The sequence below is a fragment of the Spinacia oleracea genome, chromosome 3 (assembly GCF_020520425.1).
Source record: "Spinacia oleracea cultivar Varoflay chromosome 3, BTI_SOV_V1, whole genome shotgun sequence".
In the NCBI taxonomy this organism is placed as follows: domain Eukaryota; kingdom Viridiplantae; phylum Streptophyta; class Magnoliopsida; order Caryophyllales; family Amaranthaceae; genus Spinacia; species Spinacia oleracea.
Window position 1 is genome coordinate 30,091,977 of NC_079489.1, and position 23,776 is coordinate 30,115,752.

General features: G+C 36.1%; 1 protein-coding gene and 1 pseudogene across 1 annotated transcript; both read left to right on the forward strand.

Annotated features, from left to right (window-relative positions):
* Positions 1-810: 810 nt before the first annotated feature.
* Positions 811-5,708, forward strand: LOC110788810 (glutamine synthetase, chloroplastic). The gene is made up of 14 exons (XM_021993446.2): positions 811-1,197; positions 2,360-2,626; positions 2,810-2,849; positions 2,961-3,064; positions 3,203-3,251; positions 3,361-3,467; positions 3,713-3,800; positions 3,900-4,028; positions 4,125-4,199; positions 4,575-4,628; positions 4,737-4,774; positions 4,927-5,086; positions 5,176-5,236; positions 5,347-5,708. The coding sequence occupies exons 2-14, from the start codon at positions 2,376-2,378 to the stop codon at positions 5,484-5,486; spliced, it is 1,296 nt and encodes a 431-aa protein (XP_021849138.1). The 5' UTR covers positions 811-1,197; positions 2,360-2,375; the 3' UTR covers positions 5,487-5,708.
* A 5,553-nt stretch (positions 5,709-11,261) lies between these two features.
* On the forward strand, positions 11,262-17,390 carry LOC110788821 (40S ribosomal protein S5-like; annotated as a pseudogene).
* The last annotated feature ends 6,386 nt before the right edge of the window (positions 17,391-23,776 follow it).

Sequence of the window (23,776 nt, forward strand, 5' to 3'; positions counted from 1 at the left end):
TTTTAATAGTGACCCCACTTAGTACTATTTCTAGATCCGCCACTAATTGAAACTAATTAGTTAAGCAATAAAACCAATTATTTAAGCAATCAATATAATTAGTTAAGCACTTGAACCAATTAGTTAAGCACTCCAATTCTCTAAAATTAATTTTACATTTTATTACGTTTATGGTTGTGTAGCTCAAAAATAAGTCGAAATCGGTTGTTCGGGTCTAGTTCATTTGAGTCGGTCAGACTCGGATGAAGAAACTTTTGGGTCCGGTAAGGTAGAAATTTTTGGGTGCAATAGAGTTGACCAGTTGAGTTAATTTGAATCGTATCCGTTTTGGATGATCTACTTTTGGGGCATGAATCGGGTTCAATTGGATATGTTTAAATGTCATCCAACTTGGAGTATAATTCGAGTGACATTGGTCGGGTTAATTTGCCGGAAACAAATAAAAATGCACAAATTCTTATTTACAATGGGTGTACAATAAATATTGTACACCGAAGTAAAAGTTAACTCAAAATGCTTAAAAGTTAAGCTTATATATGTAAAAGTTGTCTATTTTTAAGTGATTAATTTTTCATTTTAGTAAAACTTATTTCTTCAAAATCACTTATAATGTATAAAATTAATCATTTAATCATTTCTATCAACTTTTTTTTACTAATATAAAAGTTAATCAAAACTAGGTTAAAGTTACGAGAAAAGGGGTAAAAGTTATCTTGGTGTACAATAAATTTATTGTGCACCTTGTGCGCGCAAGACCTTTTGATAAAAATGTGTTTAAAGGGAAAGAAAACAAGAATCCGAAAGTAATGGGTAAAAATGTAGAATGAACAAGGACAATGTCACAAAAATAAGAAAAAGGAGAGAGAAACCTTATCTAAAGCTAGGTTCCAAAACGATGGTGATCTTTCCTTCCATAAATATAGTCCAGAGATTCTCTTAGCGGCCTCTAAAGCATCTTTCAAACTGTTTTTTTCACCACTCAATAAGGAACACCCCTATCTACTTTGCAAAAGCCAACACTACGTTTTTTTGTTCAAATTATTATTTCCATTTTTTTTTTTATTATATTAATTAATTAAATTACACCTCCAATCTTACGTTTTTTGTCACACTCCCTCTTTCTCTCTCTATCTTCCTCTTTCTCCCTCTAGGTAGTTGACGCTCTCATCCTTTTTCAACAACTGATTCAGAACTCAGGTACGGTGTTGTTTGCTTTTTTGCATTTAGTGTAGTGGTTTAATTAATTAATTTATTAACTCTTTTTATTTTTTTGGAAAAAAGTTAGTGTAAAAGTTTTGCATCATCTTGCATTAACACATATTGTGATTGTTCTGATTCACCATTTATTATTAATTATCATACCTCAACCGCTTTAATTTTTATTTTGTTCTGAGAATCTTGTTCTTATAACGGTGGCATTTAAAATGCAACCCATTATTATGAGCTTTTTGTCATATGCTAGCTTCAAATTGAAGATCCATAATGTTGGAATTTTTACTATGATAATTCATTGTTTGGAACTTAGATTTTGTTCATCTGATTGTTCCAAAAGGATTGACAGCATTTTCTTTCAGGCCAAATCCATTCTGGGTTATTGTTGTAGTTATATATTCTGCAAAACGGAGTCGTCTTCGATTTCTTAATAAGAATCTTGTTCAAGGAATCAAGGGAAGAACAGTTGTATAATAAGCTATTTTAGTCAAAAAAGGTTATGATCAGTTGTGAACATCAGTTGTCTTTACTGTTAAGCAATTAATATATACCTTTTACATTAATCCACCAAAAAGAATGTTTGACTAATTTCAGTAGTTCTGATATCATTTTCTCAGCTTACCTACTTACTCAACATTTTGATCCGTAATTAAAATAAATGAAAGAATAGCTTTCTAACCATAACAGTATCTTTCAGCTCAATTATACAATTGGTGGTTGCTAAGTTGTTGTTTGTTATTATCCCGATGAGCTAATTTGTATGTGTGGAAGATCAGACCACACTGTAACTTGGATACCCGACTCAGACACAGCTCAGGTCTAAGTATTAAGTTCGGCTATTTGATGACAAGTTTTCCATGTTTATGGTACAAATGAAGTGTTTATTGTCCATATCCATGTTGAGGTTGAATTAAGAATCTGAGTTACTAAGTTGTATAAGCTGTTGTGGTCCTTGTGGATTTACATTCATTCTACTTGTTAATTTTGTGATCTGGAACTTATATCGTTGACTGCAAATGTTAAGTTATTAACTTGCGTTTCAAATTGATGGTTGTAAACTATTACAGATTTGTGAAAATTATGCTGGCTCTCAGTATAGTTGCCACAATGTTATAGTAATACTTGTTAGTGATTTTTTGTTTCATAGGGGGAAGTGACGAAACATGGCACAGATACTTGCACCTAGCATGCAATGTCAGATGAAATTGTCAAAAGGCTTGACAAGTTCAATGACACCAAGCCCTTGGACTTCGATTTTGCTGAAACAAGGCCAAAAGGGATCAATTAAGTGCTCAACTAAATTTAGAGTATGCGCTTCTCTTCAGTCTGACCATGGCACAGTGAACAGGGTGGAGCAGCTACTGAATTTGGATGTCACTCCATACACTGACAAGATTATTGCCGAATACATTTGGTATATGGTTTTTCATTTTCTGAATTTTGAAACTTTAGGCCAGATGAAACACAATCAAAATGATTATATTCATCGTTGAACCGCTGTACTAGATTTCTTTCATCCGTACAGAGGCATGTCTGGTGGTTCATACATAGAGGTGTATTATGGACCTAACTGAATTAAGATTGTTCCCTGTTACAGGATTGGAGGAACTGGGATTGATCTTCGTAGCAAATCAAGGGTACAGTAACATTGATGATGTAGATTCATTATGAACCACCTTTTAGATACTGAGGCTACTTCACTTTTTTTTTTTTTTTTTTAATCTAACCAATGTTTCTTGATATACCAGACACTCTCAAAACCTGTTGAACATCCATCTGAGCTTCCCAAGTGGAACTATGATGGTTCAAGCACAGGACAAGCACCAGGACAAGACAGTGAAGTAATCTTATAGTAAGATTCTGGGACATCTATAAATCTTTTTTACGTTTCACATGTTTTCTCGTCATGTAATATTTGAGTGGATATCTTCTGAGCCGGAGTTAAGAATGATCATTAAAGCATTGTTGTGTCACATTTCTTCTGGTACAGCCCTCAAGCAATTTTTAAGGATCCATTTCGTGGTGGTAACAATATCTTGGTGAGTTTAATATATACAACTATCTGGATATTCAAACCTTATAAATGTTACCTGAAATTCTGCTCTTTTAAGATTCAAATCTTAATTTCCCAGTGCACCGTATTTCTAGGTAATCTGTGACGCGTACACACCTGCGGGAGAACCAATCCCAACTAATAAACGACACAAAGCTGCCGAGATTTTCAACAACCAAAAGGTTGCTTCTGAGGTTCCATGGTACGAATTTCCCAGATCTTCTAACAGTAGTGTGGTGTGTGGGGCTGATCAGATGAAAGTGCTACGATTCTTATAATTTGTGAATATGGTGTTTTCAATACCTTCCATCATCTTGCTTCAACTCGGAGCTTTCCTATTGCATATTCAGGGCACCACTTTTATAGAGCCACAAAGTTTTTCTGTTCCCTCTGTTCTTTCACTCTATTATTATTCATTGTTTTAGCCTAAAAATTATTCTTCAACAGGTTTGGAATAGAGCAGGAATACACACTGCTTCAACCAAATGTTAGCTGGCCCTTGGGATGGCCTGTTGGAGCCTATCCTGGTCCCCAGGTCTGTTACTGACCCGCATTTCATAAACATATCTCTTAAACAAGATGGTTTGTTATTTAAAGAATAATATTTGATGTAATGAGATTTTGGGTTTTGTAGGGTCCATATTACTGTGGTGTTGGTGCTGATAAATCTTTTGGACGGGACGTATCTGATGCTCATTACAAAGCTTGCCTGTATGCTGGAATTAACATAAGTGGAACCAATGGGGAGGTTATGCCCGGTCAGGTATTACTTCTTGCACCATTTTCATGTGTCTTTAACACTAGTTTATGTCTGTTTTGATGTTATTTCCTAAAAGCATCTTCTATCTTGCTTCTGCAGTGGGAATTCCAAGTTGGTCCTAGTGTTGGGATTGAAGCTGGAGACCATGTCTGGTGTGCCAGATATCTTCTTGAGGTATTCTCCTCATATATCTTTGTTTGCATCTATACTGATCCGTTGCAGCTTATGTTGCTCCACTCACTGTAACGTTTAGTATACGATTATCTGAAATTTTGGTCGTAGTGGTTATTTGAGCAACTAAAACTAGGAAAAGTTTGACCCAATAGCCTGACAAACCTTATTTTTGTACCCCCATTATCCAATCTGAATCATCTAAATTATACCCGCATTGTGCAGGAAAGAAGATAACCAATTTAAGCCTAGTCTTAGAACTGAAACTGACCTGATCTAAACCAAATTGACCCGAAAGCAAATGATGCTCAACATCACACATTCACACTGCACATGCATTTAAGTAGAGCTTAACAGGATTTTTTTTCTTTCAAACAGAGAATTACTGAACAAATTGGTGTAGTTATGACGCTTGATCCAAAGCCAATTGAGGTAATACCTTTTATTCTTTGAATTAGCAAACAGCTTTTTGTCATGCATATTTGATCTACCGTATATGTTAAGTATGAAACCTTCTCTAACACCTGCATTTTTCAATAGGGTGACTGGAACGGTGCAGGTTGCCATACCAATTACAGGTGCCTTGAAATTTTCATTTCATCATAACTTTACTTATTTCGTAAAGTTATTCATGTAAAAATGTCCATTTAATCTGTCGAAATTCTATATGTTTTGGAGTAGTAAAAGTCTGCAATTAACATTAATTTTCGTGGGTGTTGGTTTAATTTAGTACAAAGACAATGAGAGAAGAGGGCGGATTTGAAGTGATAAAGAAGGCGATATTGAATCTATCTCTACGCCATAAAGATCATATCAGTGCGTACGGAGAAGGGAATGAAAGAAGGTTGACTGGAAAGCATGAGACTGCAGACATCAACACATTCTCTTGGGTATGATCATTATTTGTCTATTCAGTAGTAAGTCACATTGAGAGCTTTTGCAATTAACAAATTATTACAACATTGGTTAAAATGTTCAGGGTGTTGCCAATCGTGGTTGCTCAATCCGTGTTGGTCGTGATACAGAAAAGGAAGGCAAAGGTAATGTTATTCCCTATTCATACATACAATTGTTGTACTCAGTAGATTGTACAAGCCAAACCATTGTAAACTATCAAAAAATTTAAAACTTCAATTATGGTTCATCACAGGTTATCTGGAAGATAGACGACCGGCTTCAAACATGGACCCGTACGTGGTAACGGGTTTGCTTGCGGAGACAACCATTCTTTGGGAACCTACACTTGAAGCTGAAGCACTTGCAGCTCAAAAACTCTCTCTCAATGTGTAAATTCAGTCATAAACAAAACCCTTTTACTAGTTGAAGGGCCATTTATTGCATTTTTCTTGACTCAAGGAACTTTGCTTTTTTTCCTAGATTTTTAGTATCCTGTGGACTGTGGACTGTGGACTGTGGAGCGTGAATGCTTTTTCTCTTGATCCCAGCTTTTTAATTGTTTGTTTGGGAATTGGGAGTTCATGAATAACAATCAACGTGATATTTTGAGGATTACCGGTTCAAGTTTTGCTCTTACACAAAGTTTTCTTTCGACATGCATGATAACCTTACCTACATCAGTTATAGCCAGATAAGTGTCAATATAGGTCACTGGCTGAGATTGGGGTTGACCATTTCTTGGTTGGTCCTATTTGAGGTAAGATAAAAAAAAAATATGGGGTCTCACCTTTGTAATTTTTCACCGTTAAGGACCCGTACCTTTTTTTTCACCGTTAAGAATATTCCGGCCAAAATTAACTAATAAATCTGAAAGTTTAGTCTCCATGGTTAAAAGGTTAGTCCCTTACACGTGTCAATGTATTATTTGAGGTGCAATAAACATGAAGCCGATTAAACCCTTACACGTGTCACATCAAATGCGTGAAAAAAACACAAACGGCGTCGTTGAAATTTTCTGAGCTAAATGAAATACATCGGTTATTATTATCTACTTGATCAATTTGCCATATTTACGTTCTTTATTTCTGCTTTCTTTTCTAGTTTTAGTTCTAGTTATGTTTTTGCTTATTTTTCCTTTTGCCCCGTAATTCTATTTTCGGCTTAACAAATCATTTCATGGGATAGAAAAACATGGTGCAGCACTTTCGGCTTGAGAAAATCATTTCATGTAGTGATCTGACTCATACTAACAGGATTCCAGTTCATATATGTTGGTGCCTTTGGATTGCAGTTCTGCAATTTGTTAGTTATTAAGTCATAGATGTTATATATAGTAAGTTTTATTGACACTGTCTATTGTACCTCTTAACGATATTAGGCTAGAGTGTAAACCATTTATTATGCCAAGACACAAGTAAATTATGACTTTTATACATGTTATTGCACTCAAGGATACGAATATATCGTGTGTAATGAGTAAGAGTTCTTGTTTTTTTGGTTACGTTATATATGCATCCGTTATGTATGTCTAAATTTCACAACCACTGTTCTTTTGTTTCTGTTTTTGGAGTATGTCTCCAATGCTCTTCTTTGACTGTTAATAAATTTAATTTCGTATTAGTAAAAATTATAAAAAATTTATATTTAGAAAATTTATATTGAAACGAATCCAATGATATCCCACAAGTTAACATTTATACTCTTAATCATACTATTAATTACGGTCAAAGTTTTTAAACTTTGACCATAAGAATAGAAAACATGAGGAACATTATGGAACAGAGGGAGTATATATTATATATCATATATTATATATTATATATTATATATTATATATTATATATTATTTATTATTTATTATTTATTATTTATTATTTATTATTTATTATTTATTATTTATTATTATTATTATTTATTATTTATTATTTATTATTTATTATTTATTATTTATTATTTATTATTTATTATTTATTATTTATTATTTATTATTTATTATTTATTATTTATTATTTATTCAGTTTGTTGGAAGGAATAAGGTGGAAACCTTAGTTTACTGATAGTGTCACCTTAAATATAATCTTTATGGGATCAAAGTTTTGCGTACTAATTAACTCTGTGTTTTAGAACTATCAAGTTGTACGGAGTATTTGTTAACTTTTAGGAATTGCCAAAAGACAAGATCACCAGTGGAGGTATCGAGGTGCTGTCAATCAACGATGTTGCTGATCTGGGAGTAATTGAATGATGGAGGTATCGAGGTGCCCTACGTGTTGTTGGTTGGTGCTAATCTGAGGCGTTGTTGTTGCTCTAAAGATCATGGTTGTTGTTGTTGTTGTTAATTCATAATTTCATAACTTTAATTCGAATTTTGTTCTGTTATTTCAAGACTGTTGGCGTTGGTGGGCCATTTTAAGGGCCTTGTAAGAATTAACTTATTGATTTAAATTGCAAATTCTTAGTTTAATGGTTGATCTATAGGTTTGTTGGTGTGCTAAATATTGGCTTGCAGATACCTTATAGGCCCAAAATATAGGCCCATGAAAATTTGGTTTTCGGTTTGAAGCCGAACTCGGATTTCAAAATTCGGTTTGGTTTGGAATGAATTCTTATTATGTCTGGATTTGGACTGGAAAAGTAAAAACCGAATTATTTCGGTTTAGGTCGTAATCCAAACCGAAAATCGAACTTTCATCCTTAGCTACCACGCACTGACGCACAGGTGAAAACTTGTGACTTTGTAAGAAGATTTTAAGAAAACTTTCTAATCTAGGAAAATTTGTAATTATTAATCCAACCTTTTCCCGATTTTCTTTAATTAAGCCTACCTATGCGATATTTCTAAATAATCCAACCTTTATGACTCAACTACTATTATTAAGCCTAACAAGTTACTAACTTGCTATAGACGGTATTCACCCTTACGTGACATATAACAATTATAATTTTTTCCCCCCTTATTTTCTTTAATTGCTATTTTAATTTTCGTTCCTCTCTCCTCTGCGATTTTCTGCTTCATCTTTGAACTCCTCTCCATTATTTCTCTTCTACCTCTTCTCCACCATTGTCGATCCCTCATACCTCTCCATTCGATGTTCATCAAAAATAATCAGCAATTGCTATGGCTGGGGTAAAGCAATTGCCTGTTAGATCTGGATCTTCTTCAAATTCAAGGTTTTTTTTCTTTCTAAATTTTCAACAAGACCACAATAACCAACATCCCACAACATTAAAAAAAACTATATTATTGCAACAGCTCGGGTTTTTACGAACTGACCATCAAGGAAGCCCAAAATTCAAAATTTACCAAAACAGGAACAAAAACGCTAAGGTTCGTAAGTTCACCTTCAATTGTACGATTTTGGAGACGAAATTTGAATGCGCGTGGATGAAGTCACCTATTTCCACAAGAAAATCGCTGATGATGTCATGAACCAGTACAATTGTGGTTGAAGCAGCAGTAATGGAGGAGAGAGGAATTGAAACACGGTACAGAGAAGAGAAGGGTTAAGGGTTTTTTGAAAAAAAAAATTAAATCCTTGTTTAGGTGGCAAGTGATGATGACGTGTCCAATATTTTAGCAGAGAAACCAACTTTAGGTTGTCAACGTTTTTAACGTTGACTTTGTAGCAGATAACCGGTCATCCAGGCTTAATAATAGTAGTTGGGTCATAAAGGTTGGATTATTTAGAAATATCGCATAGGTAGGCTTAATTAAAGAAAATCGGGCAAAGGTTGGATTAATAATTACAAATTTTCCTTGACTTTGTAGCAGGTAACCGGTCATCCAGGCTTAATAATAGTAGTTGGGTCATAAAGGTTGGATTATTTAGAAATATCGCATAGGTTGACTTAATTAAAGAAAACCGGGCAAAGATTGGATTAATAATTACAAATTTTCCTGTAATCTATATCCAACGTATATGTGCAGGAATTTAGTAGGGAAGAGCTTAACTTCCCGGTAATTATCGGGGCAAATATGGCAAAGAAGCCAGGCCGGATCGTTACTATACTGGAGTATGAATTAATGAGTAACTTCGGCAATTATTCATGTTTAGCTACATTGTGTTTACAATTTGCTTAAGACAAATAAAAGATTGCATCTGCAATTCTGACTTTATATCTACGAAAATTGTACAATAAATGACGTGTACGGCTATTTACCACTAATATAATAAATGTCATATATCGCTATGTATTCCAAATACCTTTATTAACTGAAATATTTAATTAAATTTGTGGAAGACTTTAACAATCAATATAGACCAATCTAAACCGTTCAATTGTACATTAGTATGACCATTATATAGTTTAATAAGACATTTTAAACAAAATCAAAACAATAAGGATTTCCCTATCAATTATTTCAGTCTCCAGTAGCACTATGTAGTACAAACCCACGCAAAACAAAAACTAACCATTAACTGTAACTTTAATTATTTTTCTTCCAAACAAAAAATTTAAAAGTTGGGTGTTTCACTGAATCGCTGCCATATATTACTACGGAGTTGTACAAAATTGTCAAATATTGAATAAAACTATGTTGCAGTGACTGAAAAGCCATTGACGACTTACAAAAGATTCAAGATAAACTCGTGTAACAAAGAGGGAAAAAAAGACGAATGTCAATTAATTAGGGCTAGAATAAGAAGAGAAACGTTCAATTAATTAAGAATTGGTTTGGGTATTTGGGAACACTCAAAACCCAATTATATATCAAGAACATAATGGAGGAAGAGAGAGGCAAATCAGATGAGAGAATAAGAGTTTGGGGGAGGGGAGGAGAGGAGACGTGATAAAGATAGAAGATGAGGGAGGTTAATTTTACGGTTTTTTCATGAAATGCCCTCGAGGTTTGCAAAAATGCACCAAATACCCTCGCGTCTTTTGAATCACATAATATACCCCTATTTTTCCGTACTGTTCATGAAATGCACTTGGAGTTAACGGACGTTAGTCCTCCGTTAGCTGCAGTTTACCATTTTACCCTTAATACATGTTATTCGAGATAAATTTTAAAAAAAAAAAAATCTTAACTTATTCTCTTTCTCTCTCCTCTCCCCTGTTCTACCTCCTGCTCTCTAGTCGCTGGCTGCGGTCGATCTCCACTCTATCTCCACTCTCTGGTCGTCGACGGAGGTCGATCTTCGATCTCTGGTCTCCGGCGAGCCTAACTCACGATTTTGAAGTATTACGGTTCGATGGCCATCAAATTGCAAAAGGTCGCCGAATTTTTTTGGGCGTTCTTCGGCGTTTTGATCGAAGGATTGACCGGATTTTGATCGGAGGGTAGTCGGTGGTTTGGTTGCGATTCTTTGGTTCGTTGTTTGGAGCAAGACATCCCATTCCTCAGTCGGCAATTCACCTCGGAACTGTTTGAGGCAGAGGACGTTATCTTCAATCCCAGTATAATTTCATGTTTTTTTGGGCTGAAAATCAAACTAATTTGTTTTTGATAGCATGAATTAGCAAAACTGTATAGAGAGTTGTAGTTTCAAATAAATTCGTTTTATTTATTTATTGAATTGTAAAGACAAAAAAACCCGGATCGCACCGGAATTGAATAGTTTATGAATCACGAGAAATTGAACTGTAAATAATGAAAACAAATAAAATCGTAATTGAATTTTGAAAAAATATAATTGTTTGTTTGAATTTGGTTAAATTCACCATCTAATCCCTTGAATCAGCCATATGACCATATCCATGACAGTATAAGGTTTACATATTTTAGGTGGGATTGGAAGGCAGAGGGAGAAGAAGACTAAAATAAAAGATTTTGAGGTGAAGAAATCGCCTTATGAGATTTTTAGCGCATGGAGGAACAATGAGCTCGTCGGGAAATTCAAGTCTAGCTTGGTAATATCTCTTGTCTATCTATGTATAGTTTTTCTTAATTTCATAGATTTTGTGGTGGTGTTCTCTGGTAGAGTGTTATTGTATATGTGTATGTATGCTGCTGCAACACTTTGGACTTGTTTTTGGTATTGTTTGAGACTCCAATTTGTGCAATTTTATAGCTGAATGTGGACGGATGGAACTTGTACCTGTATGATTGTCTTCACAACAGCAAAATAAAAACCGCCCTTCCAAAAAAAGAAAAAGAAAAGTCCAGTCATATACAGTTGTCTTATTATAGATTTATAGGCATTTGATATGTAGGTTCATGACATGGCTTTGGCTTTGGCTTTGGCTGATTACATTGGAGTGATGCTGTTAAGCACGCCACATATGTGCCTCACAATGCTGGAAGTTATCTAATGAAGCGTTTCAGGAAGGCTCAGTGCCCTATTGTTGAGAGGTTGACCAACTCTCTTATGATGCACGGACGCAACAATGGAAAGAAGCTTATGGCTGTTCGCATTGTGAAGCATGTCATGGAAATTATCCACCTTTTGGCTGACTTGAACCCCATCCAAGTTGTTGTTGATGCCATCATCAACAGGTACCCAAAACCCTTCCCCTTTGGTGTCTTCTTTATGTTCTTTCTGTTGAGGCTTTGCACCCAATTATCATGTATAGAACGAGGAAAGAAATGATAGGTATTGGTTCACAAGTTCGCAATACAAATGCATTTTTGCAACACTAATGTTTTCTTGAACCATATTGTGTTATGCAGTGGACCAAAAGAAGATGCTACCAGAATTGGTTCTGTTGGTTCTGTGAGGCGTCAAGCTGTTGATATCTCACCACTTAGGCGTGTTAATCAGGCAATCTATCTTCTGACAACTGGAGCTCGTGAGAGTGCTTTCAGGAACATTAAGACCATTGCCGAGTGCCTAGCTCGCTGATGAACTTGCCTAGCTTGCTGATGAACTCATTAATGCTGCCAAGGGTTCATCCAACAATTCACTCTTCTTGTAACCACCATTTATGAGTTGTTACTTGATTTCATGTGTAGCTTATCTGCTTGATTTAATAATACTTTTAAGAACCAACAACATACATTTGATGATGTGTAGGTTGGCTATTTAATTTTTGATATGCTCATGATTTGATTGTTAAAAACTTAAAATGTACACGGGTGGTACATATTTTGGTCATGGTTTGAAGAACTTTAATTGTCACAGAGATAACTACGGAGTATGATTCGTAAAACGTACATATTGCCTTCATTGTTTGAAAGATGTCCAGAGTCACTTGTTTCTTGAATTTTGGATTATATGGATTTCCTATAAGAATCAAAGTTGTTCTAGATTTTCTATAAGCAGCAAGAACATATCGGCTATATTTTGATCCCTAGGTTTAATAAAAGTAGCCGTTAGATTCAAATTCTGCAATTTAAAAGCAATTTGGGTATTTGGTACAACTTTGTTTACAAATAGGTGTATGTTGTGCAATAAGTTTAAAAATAGGGGCATTTTGTGAATTATAAACATGACTTAACGGAGGACTAACGGAAGGTCGGTTTAGGGGCATTTGGTGCAAACTTAGGCAAAAATAGGGGTATATTATGTGATTCGAAAGACGCGAGGGTATTTGATGCATTATTGCAAACCTCATGGGCATTTCATGAAAAAACCGTTAATTTTATATGTTAATTAATTTATATTTATTAAATTAAATTAATATAGTATAGCGGTAAATACCACTTTCAGTACATAGCGGTACACGTCATTTATTATAGACTCATTCATATATCTATCTGTTATTTTGGAACTTCTTATTGCAATAGGCTTGTAGTAAAATTTCTATTTCTTAGTAATAGAGGATACTAAGGTACTCGTAGTTGTAATAGTGGCACAATATTATTATACTAGTGTTATATGCACGCGATGCGTGCGGATATAAAAAGAAGATTTGAGTTATTATATTTTAATCTGAAACAACGCTCAGATTGTGCAGGGGTGTGCATGGTGCTCTTGGTGCACCTGTCCCAAAACGCACATAAATAACAATAAAACGCAATAAAAATAAAAACCGCAAAAAAAAAAGAACATTAACAAAAGAACATTAACAAAAAGAACACTAACAAAAAGAACACTAATATTGACAAATCAGACAAAAGGTACAAATATAAAAAGCAGTTATATTTTTTCTTGTTCTTTTAAGTTCTGGAAATGTTATTTTCCAACCAATTTACAGTATGTTCTAATTAAAAAAATAAAACGACGAACCTTTGATGAACTTTAAAACCAGATTTATAATTTTTCTTGTTCTTTTAAGTTCTGGAAATGTTCTTTTCCAACCAATTTATGTTCTAATTAAAAAATAAAACAACGAACCTTTGATGAACTTTAAAACCATATCTATATTTTTTCTTGTTCTTTTAAGTTCTGGAAATGTTCTTTTTCAACCAATTTATGTTTTAATTCCGTTATTTTATTTATCAAAAGATATCTGAAAACAACACTATAAATATGTAAAAAGAACAATTGCTGATTCTAAAAAAGAACACACTGTTTTGATGCCACAGAAATAGAAAGTTATAAGAAAAGAACATTAAAATTTAAAAAGAACATAGAATTAAGAACGAGAAAATTTACCTTAATCACCCGATGCACCTTCATCAACAGCATAAACCTCTTTGAATGAATAAAAAATTCAAAAAATAGCGAAATTGAAATAGTATTTCGCTTAATAAACTAGTTTTTTGTAAACGTAATTCAATTAAAATCACATTTCAGAGAAAGAAGGAGGGGAAATTTTGTTTTGAACTTTCTCTCTCATAAAATCTCTCTTTTGTTGGGAGAAACTAAAAGCTCTCCTCTTTCTCTCTCAAGAATGTGTTTCTAAAATGAGAAGTTATGAATCCAATAGGAGAAATATTATATATATAGAAAATGGAAAATAAAAAAAATAAAAAAAAAGAGGGGGGAGGAGAAGAAATACAAGCCATGTTCATGATAAGAACGGTGCACTTGTTTTTTTTTTTTTTTTTGGGTTTTGTTGTTCTGTTCTTTTATGTTTATTAGATATAAATCTTAATGTTCTTTTATGTTTGTTCTTTTTTCAAAAAGTACAGTATTGAAGAGCAAATGAATCTTTTACTTGACCAGCAACAAATGATGTTAAATCTTCAAAAACAGCTGAAAGAACAAGAAGAGAGGCTGAATAAACAGAGCAATTCCTCAAAAGAACAAAAAGAGGATGAACCTAAAAGAACATTATAAATAAAGAAAAAGAACATTATAAATACAGAAAAGAACATATCATGTAGAACACTTATTTTAACCATGTAAAACAACATTACCAATAAAAAAAACGAACAACAATAGAGCATAAAAGAACATAATAAAGTAAAGAAAAAGAACATTAAAAATAGCAGAAAAGAACATATCATGTAGAACACTTATTTTAACCATGTGAAAAAAGAACAACAAAAAAGATAAAAGAACAACAAAAATGGTAAAAGAACAATTTGATCTGAAGTGTGTAATATCAAAAGAACAACAAGCTAAAGCAAAAAAGAACAAAGAACAACAAGCTAAAGCAAAAAAGAACAACATGTTCAATAATTATTTTCTGTATTATTACAATCGCTTAATACATATATGAGAACCAATATATAAAAGAACAAAAGATAAGACTAAAAGAACATATATAATCGAAAAAAGAACAGAAATCAAAATCATCAGAAATATATAATCAAGATACATTAATCATCAAAATTATCAAAATATAGAATCAAAATACATTAATCAAGGTTTTTGAGAAATGCAGAAATCGAAATTATCAAAAAAATCAAAATAAATTGAAATGATGAAAATAATGAACATGGAAATCAAAATCATCATAAATAAGTAATTCGTTTTAAAAAATTGAAAAATTACCTTCACAAATCGGATTATCAGCAGAGAAATTCAAATTTGAAGAAGAAGAATCAATAGAATTTGATATTAAAGTAGAAAAATCAACCAATATCTGAGAATTTTCCATTACTTTCTCTCTCCTCTTCACAGTTTCTCTCTCCTTTCCATAGTTTTTCTCTCTCCTCTTCACAAATTCTGATTCGAAAATTATAAAAAAGAAGGTATATATACCAGAAAAATGGAGTGAAAAACAAAAGAACGAAAAAAAAGGGACAGAGCAGTCATTGTTCTTTTTTTAACAAAAGAACAACGTTTGTTCTTTTTTTATCAAAAAAACAACGTTTGTTCTTTTCTTCTCCGGATTCAACAAGATATCCGCGTTTTATATTTATTGCATGTCGTTTGGACACCAGTGCACCAAGAGCACTGTGCACACCCCTGCACCATCATATTTGCGAATCTGAAATAATATGTAAAAAAATTGTTCAAAAAGTCCCTCTAAAGAAAAGTTTTGACATATCTATGTTTAGTAAGCATTGAATCAGTGCAACAACGTAATAACCAAAAAATAGGACAATGATCTGCTAACCCTAAGGGTTAGCGACCCTATGAGGTGGAAGGTGAGTTGGAAGATGAGTTGTCATTTTTTCTAATATTTTTGGTTTAATTGTTGTGTACAGTAGGATTTACTTTTACTTCATTGAAACATTAGAGTTAGCCACCAATGTAGTTTATTCTCCTCTACTCTCCATTCTCCAAGAGTACAACGACACAAAATAATTTACCATTGTCAGACTCCATAGAAGTACATAACCCAAGCTACAAAGAAGAAGAGCAACAAGAAAAATCCAAATTGCAAAAAACTACCACCATTGTTGAAACCCACTTTAAAAAAAAACCTCCGTTAAAACCCACTCCTAAAATCTACAATTGTTTGAGTTTTTTCAAGTTCCATCCTCCATCACTTTAGCTACTCTATTTTGATGGGGTAATTTTGAGGAAGAAGAAGATTGGTGAGTACTAAAAAGTAAAAACACATAAACTAAGGTAGTCAGATTAGTCATATTCCTCCACCCATGACTAACAAAGTCGGGAGAGAGTAAGTTACTAACAATTATTAAACGAAAAATTACCCATGAAATTGGTCTTGCAAATGGTTAAATTCAGCTTTCAAAACTACATCTAAAGCTTTAATTGTTCAATTTGGCTATCAAAAAGACCGTAAGCGGTTCCTAATTTACAAGGCACATAAAACGGTAGAGATGATGTTTGAGGGTAGCCATGGTTCAAGAGTTGCGGTTGAAAACCTGAGGTTGTAAAGTACAGATTTTAATGATGGATGGTTTTCACTTTTCAAGGAAGAAGATGGATATGAATTATGAAGAGACGGAACTCGAAAGCAACGATGCCTTTATTGACGACACTAATAAATGTAGTACGAAATACTATTTGGAATCACCTTCAATTTAATGTGCTTATGGTCAATTTCCTTGAAACTTAAAAACAAAAGTGGGTTAATTTTCCTTTAAGTTCTGCTTAATTACTATTCGACAACATATGAAGAAAAACATGAGTGCTTTGTAGGTTAAGTATTGTTGTTTTGGTAGAGGGGATTCGGAACACTTTGATAATTCATATATCGTATAGAGATCTTATGTCTTAATAATTAGATCAATATGTAGTACATCATTGGTAAGTTGATGTATGTTTTAAAGAAACAATCGGAATACAAAAGTTTGACAGTTGATCGATGAGCCAAGCTGAGTTGAGACCGGACTTTAGGAAGCTCGTTTCGATAATGTTAATGAGATAAATATGTTTTATGTTACGGATTTTTCATGAAATACCCCTGAATTTTCACGAAATTCACCAAATGCCCCTCGACATTCAGAAATTCACCAAATGCCCCTCACTCTCACTAAAATACCCAAACTACCCTTACTACTAACGCGCCGTTAGTCCGCCGTTAGCCTACTTTATAATTCACCAAATGCCCTATATTTTAATTGAATTCACCAAATACCCCTAAATATAAACTTAATTCTCCAAATACCCAAGACTGAAAAATAGCTATTTAAAGTCCAACGACTAGTTTTGGGATTTGAAAAGTAGCCGTTGCTTGTTGTTTTGTTATAAATAAGGCTGGTCTAAGTGTTTGTTGTAGTTTCATCCCATTTTAGTCATGAGTTTTCAATCAAAATCTTCATCCACACACAATGAGTCCACATATATTAGAGTTCCTAACCAATTTTGTTATTGTGGGAGGAAATTTGCAATCCGGAGCTCCGATACGACACTCAACCCACAAAGGCTATACTACAAGTGCGATCCATGCAACAATCTTAGATGGTGTAAGGGTAGAGTTGAGCAAGAAAACAGGGGAAACATTGATGAAGGAGAAAGTGTTGAAAATCGGGGGAAAAGTAAGATGCAAGAAGAATTGAAGCAAATGAAGAAGAAGCTTAAACAACAACAGAAAGTAGTGAATCTTGTAATTCAAATGGGAATATTGATGTTTGTAATCTTACTTTTTGTAATAATGAAGTGAAACAATCTAAGAACAACTACTTGTTTTTGCATAATTACATATGCACAAAAAACCCACATTTGGGAAGCATTCCTGTTTTAGCTTACTTTACAAAAAATATGTGCACCATTTACATGTGCTGTTGTTTTCTATGTTAATCCAAATCAAAAAGTCATTCTACCCCCCAAAATTCACACTGCCTCATGCTTGCTTTGACCTTTTCCCCTTGGGTGGTGCCTTGGATGTACTTGCACCATCAGATGATGCCTTCCTCTTCTTTGTAGGAGCTCTCTGCTTTGGTGGAGCCTTGGAACTGCCAGCACCATTCTTACAAGTCCTTGCATTGTGGCCCATTTCCTTGCACTTTCCACACTTGACTGAGCTATGCCTCTTCCTCTTCTTAGCTCCCATGGCATTCCTCTTTCTCTGTTTAGGGGGTCTTCCAGCACTCCTCTTGATCCCAGGGGGATTAATGGTGGGAAGGGAGTACTCTGGCCATTGACTGGGGTCAGGCATTGGGTGCATATGCTCTGCATATGTCTGCTTATAGGCAGCACCCTTGAAATAGCCAGACACAAAATCTTCAGGGCTAAGTTTCTGGTTGTAAATCACCCTCAAACCATGTTTGCAAGGGATTCCAGAGACCTGCCATACCCCACATCCACATTTCCTGGTGTCAATCCTCACTGGGAAGTGCACATTTCCATCCCTCACCTCATACTCCCCACCTCCACAAGGAGTAGAGTAGCAAAACCTGGACTCTGCACCTCTGAGCTCAAGTTCCTGTCTGGCATACTCAGTTAATTGGTGAGGTTCCATGTTGGCAGCTTTGTCAAATCTGACCCCAATTCTCTGCATGGCCCATTGTCTTATTGCTGTAAATCAAACAGGAAACAACCAGGGAATCATAAGATGCAGAGAACATGTAATAAAAACACAGAATAAGGAAAGTAGAATAGAAACAGAGGCATTACCTTCAAACAGGGTCAAAATTGGTAAATCTCTGTATGGCTTGGTCAGAGCATTGAATGATTCCACAAAGTTAGTTGTGTTATGATCACAACAAACTTCTGGGTCAAACTGATGTCTGGACCACTGCTCAGTACATGTGTCCAAGTACTTTGTTGCATTGGGATCAAAGTCAGTGATCTTCTCTATTGCCTTGTTGAAAACATAGGGGTTGAAGGCATTTACAGCTATCCAGAATAACTTGTGGAAAAGTTCTCCACTCCAACCACCATTTTTGCAATTCATGTATAGATGTTGACTGCAACACCTTCTGGTGGCCCTTGGGAAGTTCTCATGCACAGCTAAATCCACCCCCTAATCAGTGAATGAAACAACAAAGTCAGTCAGTGAAGTAAAAGGGTATTTGATGAAATTAACATGCTAAGTATAGGTGTATTTGGTGAAAATAAATTTTGTTATGAGGGTATTTGGTGAAATTAATTTATGTTATGAGGGTATTTGGTCAAAATTAAATATGCAAGAGGGTATTTGGTGAAATAACTTACCCTCATTCGGTCATTGATGAAGGTCCAGTCATCCCTGTTGCATCCTTCTTGCTGAAACACTGCCCTTAGGTTCCTCATGAAGTAGTTCCAGCTCTCTTGACTTTCAGTGTCCACCACTCCATAAGCTAGCAGGAAAATCTCATTGTTTCCATCAATCCCCAAAGCAGCCAGAAGAATTCCCTTGAAATACCCACTTAGGTGAGAGCCATCAATTCCAATAATGGGCCTACACCCCTTCAGAAATCCTCTGAACTGTGCAGCAAATGAGAAAAAACAGGCCTTGAACTTTGGTTGCACATCCCCAGAAACACTATGCCATGTGACCAGTGCATAACTCCCAGGGTTAGTCTCCTTGATCATCTCTGCATACCTAGGTAGGAGTGCATATGACTCACTAAAACTACCATGGATGATCTCCTTAGCCACTTCTTTCACCTTATAGAATAGCCTTAGCTTCACCTCAATCTGGAACCTCTCCTGAGCATACCTCTGCAGTGTGACCACAGGTATTTCTAAGTTTGCCTCAATGTCTGGCAACAACTTCCTCACCAACCAATTGGTGGTCACTATTGGGTTGACCTCAAGCCTACCACACAGTTTGTGCTCCCCACTTATACACTTTATTGCCCAACTGAACTTGTCTACCATCTTTGAGGCATGAATTCTCCAATCACAGCCCTCAATTGCACAAACAGCAGTGTATCTCAGGTTGTCTGACTTCTCCACACTCAAGCCAAACCCCTCCTGAATGCAGTAGTCCATAAGGACATTCATAAAGGACTCCCTATCTTTAAATATTAGCCAGGGATCTAGCCTAATAGAACCATATGGTTGCTCAACATAAACCTTCCCATTTTTGTAATTCCTGTCCATCCTAGCACTACCATCAAGACAATCCTCAAATGTTTTCTCAGGGATATCATCCTGCAAGTCCTCTAACCCTTCCTCATCAATAATGAAATCCCCTATGTCCTCCTCATCCTCACTGTCATCATCACTCACCTCCCCCTCATAATCATCATCCTCACTGTCCTCATCATCCTCATTATCAGATAACACAGCAACACCCTTGCCTTTACATGCCCTTCCAGCACCTCTCTTAACCTTACTAGCATTGGTTTTAGCAACATATGTTCCCAGTTTTACCAGTGTTGGTTTTCCCACCCTAAACCCCTTAGGTCTAGCTCTCCCTGTCTTTTTTGGTTTGGATGGAACACTAGGTTCAGGTATGTTTGCCTGTGGTTCAGTTGGTGCAGCATTTTCAGTTTGTGTTTGTTGTGTTGACTGAGGAGGGGGTGAAGGTGTTTGTTGTGTTGACTGAGGAGGGGGTGAAGGTGTTTGTTGTGTTGACTGAGGAGGGGGTGAAGGTGTGTGTTGTCTTGAATGAGGAGGGGGTGGAGGTGTTTGTTGTCTTGACTCAGGATGGGGTGGAGGTGTTTGTGTTGTTGATTCTGGGGTGGTGGTGGTTTCAGTTGGTTTTGGGGGGGCATTTTTTGGTGTCTTCTTCTTTTTAGGAGTCAATTTCTTCCTAGGTTTAGACTTTGTAGGTTTCTTTGGAGGGGGGAGTCTTGTGTTTGTGGTTGTGGTTGAGATTGGCCAGGAAACACCTCATCAGCATCATCTGTGGTAATAACCCTCACATACTCAACCCCATCATTCTCAACATCCATCACTGGGACCTCCATAGCCACTGTATACTTCTTCCGTTCCTCAAGTTCCAACCTAACCCTCTCCTTTTAACCCTCTCCTTTTCCTCTTCTTTCCTCCTCTGTTCTTCAGCCTCTCTTTGCATCCTCAAGAGCTCTTCCTGTCTCTCCCTTAACTTTCTTTCCAACTCCTTCCTTTGCATATCAAGCAGAGCTACAACAGACCTAAAAGCTAGCCCTGGAGAATCTGAATCCTCTATCCACAATTCTACTGTGTCCTTGCCCATATTCCACCCCCACATTCTAATCATAACACTATCATCAACCAATTCTGCCCTCCCAGTGGGTGAGTCAGTGTACAACCTAAACTTCTCAGGCAAAAACACATTTTGCTTCCTTGACTCCTCAAAAATATCCAGAAATATATCAATCAATTGACACTTATCAGTGTCCAACACCCTCACATCAAAGTCATGACTTTTATAATGAAGCAACAACCAGGTAGCAGACATCCTACCACACACAAATTATCAAGAAAAAAACTTAAATTTCGATCAAAAAATTGACATGCATAACATCATACAACTAATTCCTACTTATTTTCATCAAAACACAAACATAAAACTCATCTCCAACATCACATTTTCAGAAACCCTAAACCCTAAAATTGCGCAACAGAACTTTGAAAAATCGAAAAAAAATGAGTTGCGATTGTGAATACATACCTTAAACGATGTGCGTGTTTACTACGAACACGAAATTCAGAATTGGACTTGCACCTCTTCAACTTCCTATTGCAATTCGCAAAACCCCCTTTCTAAGAAATCAGTTGGGGTTGAAAACCCAGGACACAACTTCAGCAGCACAACGCGCAGCAAAATTTTGAAGCTTTTTCAGTGATTGATGATGCAGTTATGGTGGTTGAAGGTTGACGAACAGGGGAGAGAGAGAGAGGCAGTTTGAGAATCGGGTTTTTTTTTGAACTGTAATGAAGAAGGAAGTGGGGTTAGAGGGGTAATGGCGCCCAAAAGACAAATAAGGGCAAAACAGTAAAGTGCAGCTAACGGCGACTTAACGTCCGTTAAGTGTAAGGGTAGTTTGGGTATTTTAGTGAGAGTGAGGGGCATTTGGTGAATTTCTGAAAGTCGAGGGGCATTTGGTGAATTTCGTGAAAATTCAGGGGTATTTCATGAAAAATCCGTTTATGTTAAATGTTAATACAATATCTTTGTTAAGTTAGACGGAGTGTGATATACGAAGTACATAATCATACAGATTGTTTATGCCAAATTTCGTCTAGGGGCGACACTTGGCTTGGGTCGACACTAACTAAGTAATGAATGCGAAAAGCAAATAAAAAGAGAGACACGATACAGGGAGATGTTGACGCGGAAAACCCAGGAATAAGGTAAAAAACCGTGGATAGCAAGAGAGACACGACACAGGGAGATGTTGACTCGGAAAACCCAGGAATAAGGTAAAAAACCGCGTATAGATATGAGGCTATCAATCCACTAAGTATCCTAGATAATCTATATAATTGTTTATGTTTCGTAAGAATAAGAGAACTAATACAATGATTGCTTTAGAATATGAAAAAATATTGATCGCTTGAGTGCTTGAAAGCTTGAGTTAACTTGTGTCTTCTGATGTCGATGCTATCTCTTTTTATACGTGAAGTCCAACGGTGTTGTTCGTTGGAAGAATCCCTAGAAGATAGGGATCTCCTACTGACCATTGGTCCACGATCTTTTCCCAGTCTTCAACTACTTCCGTAGTCCTAGGTCATTATTTGGACTCGTTCTGTTTGTATGACGGCGCAGCATGCCTTGGGCCTTGGGCTTGGATCTTGACCTATCTTTACTTATTTTTCTATCATCACTGGTCCTATGTCGCCCTTGCCTTGACGCTAGTCTTTTGTCGCCTATGCCTTGTCGCCTGACGCTATGCTCGACCTGTTCGCTTGACACGACGTCACCTGTGACACGACAGTACCTGGTCGACACGACATGAACACACGTCAAAGCAGTGACGCCGTTAGTCCAAAAAGTGGGATAACAGTTTGCCCCCAATTGTGATTTTGCGGGGTCTATCTATGCAGAGCAAAAGAAACAATTTAAATTCAAAAATAAACCGTCTACAACTGCCTCGATCATGGGAAAACCGCAATAACTTCCAAAAGGTAATAAATAGGAATCGACGGCATGCAATAACTTCTTTACACAGAAAATTTCGAAAACATTTTCTAGATCTAAACACAAGAGAGAGAAAAGAAGGAAAATGAGGAAGAAAAATCGTTTTCTGCTTTGAGTTTGCCCGAATTCAGGTAAATTCCGACCATTTCTTTCGATTTTCCTGTAGAATTTTATAAGAACAATGGTTAGATCTAAGTCAATTGCGGTTAAGGAGAAGGGGGAGGCCGGATCTAGCCGGGTTAAGTCTCTCAATCCGATTTACTCCACTGTTGAGAATCCGGTGGCGTTTATTAAGCTTGTCGGTTTGCCGCCGTCGGCGGAAGTAAAAATTCCTGGTCAGGAGGAAGAGGCTCTTAATTGCCCTGAAGGATATGTGGTTATGTATGAATACCCGTTTTCAATTGGTTTTAAGTTTCCTTTCACGCCTCTAGCTAGGTCTTTTGTCGAGGTGTTTCACCTGAGTCCAGGCCAGTTAATGCCTCAGATCTGGCAAATTTTTGCTGTGGTGCAAGGGGTTACCGGCCTCAGACTGGCAGGTGCCGTTTGACTTGACCGATCTGATGTACACCTACGATCTGACGCTGAAGGAGTGTTGTCGCTACACTTTGGTCACGAAGAAAGGGAGGAAGAACTTAGGTGTTGGGTTGGCTGTATATGATAGAGGCTGGCAGAGCCGTTTTGTTTATGTTAACAAGGATTCTTTGGGAGAAGTGGGAAAATTCTTAGTTGAAGGGTGGAAGACGAAAGGTAATTTTGGTTTTCATTTTTGGCTTTTGCTATTTTACTGAACGTCGCCTTACTTGGCTTTGTTTTGCAGTTGTCAAGACGTCGTTGGCTGAGTTGAACTCGGACTCTCACGACAAGTATATCAAATTTTTGGGCAATTCCGTCGAGGAGAGGTCGTTCAGTCGTGACGGTGGTCGCTTGGAAGTTCAGGAGGGAGATCAATCAGGCGACGTCGATGAAGAGGAAGTGGAGGAGGAGTCGGGTGGTTTGACTCGTCGACGTAAGAGGTTGGATTTGCTTGAAGAGGTAATAGAAAACTCGTCATC